Here is a 7,645-nt window from a genome sequence, read left to right as displayed (position 1 = left end):
GGGGGTGGGGGGAGAGAGAGAGAAGCTCGCTAGCAGCGGGGTCAAACGCTAACCTTTCCCTTCGGCTGTCTTGCACGCCAGGCGTGGGTGGAGAAGAGACGGAAAAGCGGATCGGGGCGGCAGGGGGTGGGCAAGGGGGCTTGTCTGGGCTCCTCATCAGCAGATCTGGAAAGGAAGCGATTGCAGCAGAACCGGCTCCTGCCCGATGGCTCAGACTGCTGAGTGAGAGGCGCGCTCGTGGGTTTGCTCCCCTCCCTCCTTCCCTGCTGATCTCGCCTCGCGTAATTGAAGTAGAGAGCGGAGGGCGCAGTAGACGCCTTCAGACATGGCGGGGACCGAAGGCATCGCAGCAGGTAATGGGTTTGAAGGGTCCTGCGGCGGACAGGGACGGTGGGGGGGACGACGTTGCATGGGTTGGAGGGAGGCTTTGCCAGCAGGAAAAACCGCCCCGCGAAGCAATGCAGAAGATTCCTTGGAGAGGGACAGGCAAGGGATCCGGGCTTGTGGGGTGGAGCTGGGGCAGGAGCCTCTCGGCTGGCGGCTTATGTCTTGCAGGCTGTCACGAGCCTCGGGAGGAAAGCCCTCCACTCTAATGCTACAAACCCTCATCGCGCATACTAGCGGCGGGTAATCTTGCAAGGTGACTATCGAATAGAAAGGAAAGCCCGCGTGGAAAACCATACTTGGCCTCAGTATCATTTCTGCAAAAACGCCAATTATAAAGAGATGCCCCCTACCTGGGCTGAAAAAGATACTAACGGTCTTAACTCGCGCGGTTGGCAGCGCAGAGCGCTCACGTGCACCGGCTTCTGTCCACGCACGGGCTGAGCGCACGCAAAACATTTGGGTCCGATTTCTACATTTTGGGGCGGTTTGCGCAATACGCTTGAAGCAGAACCCAACGGGCCGAATTTACAGAAGACGCCAAGCCGCAAAAAAAAACAAAAAACAAAAAACAAAAAAAACAAACAAACCCAAAAACCCTGCACTTAATAATGCTCAAGGCTTTATCATTTGCGAATGCGGTCGCTAGATGTGGGACCTGAAATATATTGTGCGGGCATCGGAGCGAAATAAGACGACCTGAGCAGCCCCCGCGTATGCAATACAGTTGATAAGCGTGGGTGGGTGTGTGGAGAGAGACTGCTGGTTTGGGACAAAGGGAGGCCGTGAGGTTTGGTCCTTTTTCCTGAGGTAAACTTTGCCCCCGAGCGGAGAAATATTTCTGCTAGAAGCATCTTGGGGAGCTAATAAGGAAGGGAAAGGAGGTTCCACTTATCGGCAGACCTGATTAAGATTTCCAGGGTTTGACTCTACGCGTGGTGGGGCACCCCCCTCTTTAATTGCGGGGTGCACAGAATTTGTAATAGAGCCAATCTAGGGGATGTCCAGGCGTGGGACCCCCCCCTTTTTTTTTAAAGCGCCTGGCGTTGCGTCCCCATTCCTCGTTGTTGGCGAGCTTCGGGCCAGGAGTTGATGCCGAAGCAATCGTCTCTTTTGACCGAGGCTGGTGTCCAGCCGTCACGCGGTCCCCGAAGGCCGGGAAGGCGATTGCAGCAGCAGATCGGGAGGTGAAATGGCTGGCGATAGGATCCAGGTGGAAAAACAATGCGGAGGAATTCGAGCTGCCGCCCCCTCCTCCCTCCCTCCGCGCGGTGGCGCGTCTCTCCAGCGAGGCTGAGCCGCGGGTGTTCCCGGCCTCTGCATCTGCTCTGCGGCTGGGCGGGGTGCGGATCGCCGGTGGCCACGGCTGCCAATGCAGCTCTTGCCGGAACCGGTGACAGCAGAGGCCGGCCGAGGAGGCGTGTCCCCCTCTCCCTCCCAGCAAGGGCATTTAAACTATAAGGAGAGTAGCAGAGGTAACCACGAGTAGGAGATGAGAGAGAGGAGACCGAGAAGTAAAAGTCCCCTTTCAAAATCACAATGGAGATGCTTGTCACTATTTTTTTTTTTTAAATAGTAGCAAACAGAAAACTCCAGTTCTTTAAATTTCGGAGAGGGGGTTATGAGAGTGGAATCCAAACTATTGGCCAGTACTTTCTGACCCTCTTCCCTGCTTTCATAGTTGTGATTGGTCAAAATAATGTGTCGCATAGGACACCTTGGCAGTATTTTCTGAGCTCTGCAGTTTTTAAAGGGAGTAGTTGCAGCTTGGGTTCCTGCTGCTTTCAACTTTTATTTTCATGGCCCTTAATAAAGTAGTTACAGGACAGGTGCAAATTAGGGTAGTTCATCTCTCCTCTCTCCATCAGATAGGAATAGTTTGAAGAAAAAAGAACATTCAGGAAATAGGACAAACTTGACCCTACTCAACAGTTACTTGTGTATGCAGAATGGGAGAGGGTTGGATTTCCTGGATCACTTTTTGTAGTACTTGCTCTGGGAAGTGCAAGTCAGCCATGGGTGTGGCTGTCCCCATGTTGCTTGTCACATTGGCTACTAAAATATGCCAGTTCTTCAGAACTGTCAAAAGAGTAACAGCTTAGCTGTGCAATTTCCTTCACGTTGGGAATGACATGCAAAATTGAATCCTACTGTCAGTGTAGGCGAGATCTACATGGGGTTGATAATAGAAGGACATAAAATATAATTTAAGAACTTCTTCTCTTGAGGTCTGCAACTGAATGGTGCATTACATATAGGGTATCTGAATCAGAAACAAGAAAGAAGGGGAAAAATATCAGAGGAAAAGTGAAGAAAATACTTTAAATTATTGCATTTTACACACTTAGCACTGTGGGCGTATATTGTACAATAGCATCTCCATTTTTTAAAAAAAATGAACAGTGGCTTTCCCCCCCCCCAAATAAGGACTTAAAAATCTCCTTTTTGGTGGTAAATATTTAAAGTATGCTAGAGATAGAATTTGAAAAAATTGAAAAGCAAATTCCTTTAGTTGTCATATAATGAACGTTGTATATTTTACATAAGTAGGCAACTGGCATAAATCGATGTTAAAATAAATCACAAGTATTTAGATACATAACCCGTAGCACTTAGATACATAAGTTGAATTCCTAATTTGCTCTATGAAGTGATTGTGACATCTGTGTCAGTGTGAACAATGCAGATTTTTAATATGTAAAATACCATATTGGATTCCACAAACATTATGTAGTATTAATACAATGACATCTGTGGCAGTAAAATTTGTTACAAAGGCAAACCTGCTCGAGATGAGAGCAGCAAGATGTTGCAGCAAAAATCGGCCATTAATTATGGTGATGGTTCCAGGCCCTCAGCACTGCAGCCTTTTCAGCAGAAGCCTTTATAGACAGCGGAACTGATCCCTGAAACATCCAGCCTCCATGAGTTGGACCACCCCTTCTGCCTTCCTAGCCAACAGGGATTTACAGTCTCACATCTGAAGGGTGTGGCGTTGGGGAAGGTTACTACCATCGGCTCCCACTGTGTTAGGTTGAATAGTGACCTATGCATGGTGGGACAGCTGTAAGGGATGATGATGATGATAAACTATTAGGGAGAATCTGTTATATCTGTTATTAAAAAGTGGTGTGATAATTCTAGGGACACATAAGACTTGTAGGTGGTCTTTGAGCAGCTGGGAAGCATCTATTCCAGCTGCAGCTGGCCTCATGGGTAGCAGTGTTCAGCGATAAAAAAATTTTTTTATGCCAAACAAACAAAACTGGTGGTTTTGATAATTTTTTTAATTTTAAGGCAGGGCTCATTTGTAAGATCCTCAAAATCTTAACCCTTGCTATATAATGGTTGTATGCAATAGGACCAAGCAGAGATTATGACATATGAGAGGAATTACACCAGCTGTGCTTAATTAAAGATAGTCAAGTTCCTAGTGACTACTCAGTTTTACTACAAAGTATTAGAAACTTCCTGGGAGTGAGAAAGGCCTGGTTTCCATTAGAACTAAGAAAGGGTTGCACCTTTGCTCTAGTTCAGGAGTGTCAAACTCGTAGCCCGCGGGCTGGATGCGTCACGTGCTGGCCCCGCCCCCGCCTGGTTTAAGTGAAGGGAAGTCCCAATATGTCACGTGATGCCGCCATGACAATGCGAGTTTGACACCCTTGCTCTAGTTCATGCTTTTACTTCAGTTGAAGTAAATGCTGATAGCCAGAATCCCAGATGGTTGTTGTTGTTTTTTGCTACTGTGCTTATCAAGCCTAAAGATATGGTGAAATTATTCTTGGAATGCTCAAGGGAATCCCTTTCTCCTAGGAATAATAGGGATTTTGATTAGGTGTAGCAAATATAAGATTTAGCCTGACTTACATTTTATGGCTTTGATTAGTTATGTTATTTATACAATTTATTAATTACAACTTACAATTGTAGAAATACAATTAATTTATGTGATTAGTAACCTTCATGCAGAACACTCATAGTAGCTCTGTGTAAATATGCTTGGGTTTGTACCTGAAGCAGAGCTCCTCTTCAAAAATGCTGAAATTTTGAACAGTTTACATATCCTATACTTACATGCAATGAACATGTAAGAGAAAATAAAATGGAATTCTAGAAACATAGTTGCCTGTTTTGAGCCTGCCCAATCACAATGAGATCAGTCAAAGTCCTTTGCAAGTTCTTCAGTCTCATGATTAAAAATAAATCATTAAAAAAATCTCCTCTTCCCCTAACCAGGGCTGTCAAATTCGTGGCCCACAGGCCAGATGCATCACGCGCTGGTCACACCCAGTTTAGTGAAAGGGGAAAAGTTGTGATATGACATGTGACACCACCGTGACAATGCAAGTTTAACACCCCTGCCCTAACCTTTTCTTTTATACATAATTTAGGATGAGGTGGAATTTGAAATCATTTTAAATAAACAAGGCTGACTGTGGTCTGCATCCTTTGATTCTATAGGATAGGCTACTCCCAAATCTTCAGATCCAATTAACTTCAAGCTGCTTTGGGAAGAGTTTTTGTTTTGACTCAGGCATAACTTAAATTATTAAGACAGCCAAGGCTGCCTGTTGTTTGCCCACCTGTCTGTTCTGGAAACGATATACAGTTGATCCCAGCTAAAACTGCTGACATGCAAGTCTTTGATCGCGAGAATATTAAAGAAACCTGATGCTTAATCTTGGCTAGTTCTTTATTAAGATGTGAAATTAAAACATTTGTCAAAATCTCATAAAGTTGCTTCAGACTTAACCCAGAACAGGGACAGAAGAGGTGGGGGCTCCACTGGCGCCCATGGGGTGGGGCAAAGGGGACAGAAGTGACATAGAACCAGTATATAACATCATAGCACTGCATGCCCCTCCCATTTTACAACATCATATGTAGAGCCCAAAAGGGCAGAGCTTGCAGCTGGATGCCCTTTGGGCTCCATAATCATATACATTTGATGAGCAAATGATTAACAGGTTTGAAGGAGTAGATGTGCTTTATGTTGAGAAGATTCCTTGTGTTCAAAGGGTGAGGCAGCAATGCAGTTTTCCCTTATGAGGTTTATGTTGTCTCACCTGATGGTTCTAGTAAGCAAAAGAGGTGCCTGCAGATTTGTGATATGTACCTTAGTCATAAACATTAATTTTATGAACAGGAATCATTTTATGAACAGGAATCATTTTATGAACAGGAATCATTAAAGATACATCTTTAATGTAAGATATATCTATGTGGCATCGTTGACTTTAAGAAGAAGGAAGACTATGTTGCTTCGTGAAGCAACTTAGAAGATGCTTTGCAGGGGATCACATAGAAGTATAGCAATCTTTTGGAAGGTCTGGATGTGCCCAGTGATCAGCGACTTCCCCAAATCCGTGCTGTTCATTCTACCCCTGTTCCTCCTGTTGCCAAGATTGACATAATTTCTGTGATGGGACTTCTTGACCTTGAGTCTCTGTAGAACCCTGGTCATGATCAAAGTCAGGAGTCTCCAACCTTGGCAACTTTAAGCCTGGCAGACTTTAACTCCCAGAATTCCCCAGCCAGCTTTCTGGGAGTTGAAGTCCGCCAGGCTTAAAATTGCCAAAGTTGGAGACCCCTGATCTGATTTATTTTTTTTATACTGATACATTTTTTTTTAGTCCTTGACTGACTAAAAATTAGGTGATGTGTTAACTCTGTTTCATTAAGAAACAAAACACTTGCAATTTCTTTTAAGATGTGTCTTCTCTGAAGAAAGTCTTGTAGTGGTCAGTGGTGGCTACTCACAAGAAAATATGCATTAGGGTGTGTCTTTAAATTTTTCATGTTGGTTTTTTCCCCCTGACAACTCAGATGTAGCTTGTTATGTGGACATCCTTAAATCTGAGTTTGTGATCGTGTGTCTTTAGCCTGGATAAAATAATATTGTGTTTGGTGCTCATAGTGTTAAGTTTCTCAAATACCAGATGCATTTTCCTATATTAAGAAACAGTTGCAGACAAATATCTTTCATCATTGTCCATGATGCAGTAGTTTCAAGAATAGATGTATTGCTGTAATATTTGGAGGAAAGGTAAGATGAAAAGCTAAGAACATTTTAAAGCCGCAACAGTCTATAAAATCTCAAAATGAAAGTGCATTATCATTGTCCATATAACAGTGGGGGAAAAAACCTATGGGTTCTATCAGCCAATTTAAGTTATCTTTAAGAAACAAGAAGATTGTAAAGAGGATAGATAATTGACCTGGAAGCTAACAGACATTAATTGGACTTTACTGTTGTTATTATGGGGGCAGAGCATTCAATCAGGATATTCTAGTCACAACATTTAAATTATCTTTTTCAGTTCATAGGTGTCTTGGAAGTGGTATTCATATATTGTGCTAAATCATGGCTTTAGCCATGGCTTGTTGAGTAAATCTTAATTGGCATATTCAGTTTCATACATTGTAGCTAATTACAAGCAAGCATATCATTTACTACAATGTATGAACTTTGCAAGAGGGAACCTGTTATCTCTACTATGTGCATAGGAGCTAGATTTTTTAAAACTATATTCAAGTAATAATATGTAAGGCGTATATATGGAGTATCTATAAAACTTACTTTTGGGGAGACATGTACAAGAACAAGCTACAAATGTTTTGTTTCTTAGTGAAACAGTGCAACACAACCACCTAAGCTTCAGTCAATCAACATCTAAAGAATTATCAGTTATCATGAAAACAATACTTGCTAGCATTTATTTATTTTATATCCTGGCATTATTATTGTTTTTTATATACGATTCATGATAGAATATTAATTCTTCTGTTCAGTTGTGTCCAATTTTAAGAAACTGGCTGGATATACTCTACGGTATTTTTGGCAAGGTTTTTCAGAAGTGGTTTGCCATTGCCTCCTTCCTAGGGCTGAAAGGAAGTGACTAGTCCAAGGTCACTCAGATAGATTTGTGCCTAAGGCAGGGCTAGAATTCATGGTCCCCTAGTTTTCTAGCCTGATGCCTTAACCACCACACCAAACAGGCCAGTGGTGAAATCTGAACCGGTTTACTACCGGTTCACTGGCTGCACATGCACAGTGCACACCATGCACCAAATGCAAGATGCATGCGTGCCGTGCATGCCAAAAGAGGCATATGGTAAGTAGAACAGCACGCGAGGGGGGGGGGGTAATCAGCTGTAGCATGCAATCTTTTTTTTACTTTTAAAAGCATTGCTTTTAAAAGTAAAAAAAAAAAAGCCTCTGACGATTGTGCTGCTCAGCTGGGATCGTCAGAGGCTTTTT

The 7,645-nt window shown here is 43.3% G+C and overlaps 1 protein-coding gene across 1 annotated transcript in view; it reads left to right on the top strand.

The window, feature by feature from the left end:
* The first annotated feature begins 325 nt into the window (after positions 1 to 325).
* HSPA12A (heat shock protein family A (Hsp70) member 12A) overlaps positions 326 to 7,645 on the top strand; it is a 42,393-nt gene continuing 35,073 nt past the window's right edge. Inside the window, exon 1 of the mRNA XM_070945760.1 lies at positions 326 to 353. Coding sequence (XP_070801861.1) covers positions 326 to 353 — 28 coding nt within the window. The remainder of the gene's footprint in view (positions 354 to 7,645) is intronic.

The sequence above is a fragment of the Pituophis catenifer genome, unplaced genomic scaffold (genome assembly GCF_029215685.1).
Source record: "Pituophis catenifer annectens isolate HBS135680 unplaced genomic scaffold, rPitCat1.0.hap2 SCAF_6, whole genome shotgun sequence".
Taxonomy (NCBI): Eukaryota; Metazoa; Chordata; class Lepidosauria; order Squamata; family Colubridae; genus Pituophis; species Pituophis catenifer.
This window is presented reverse-complemented; position numbering and strand designations above follow the sequence as displayed.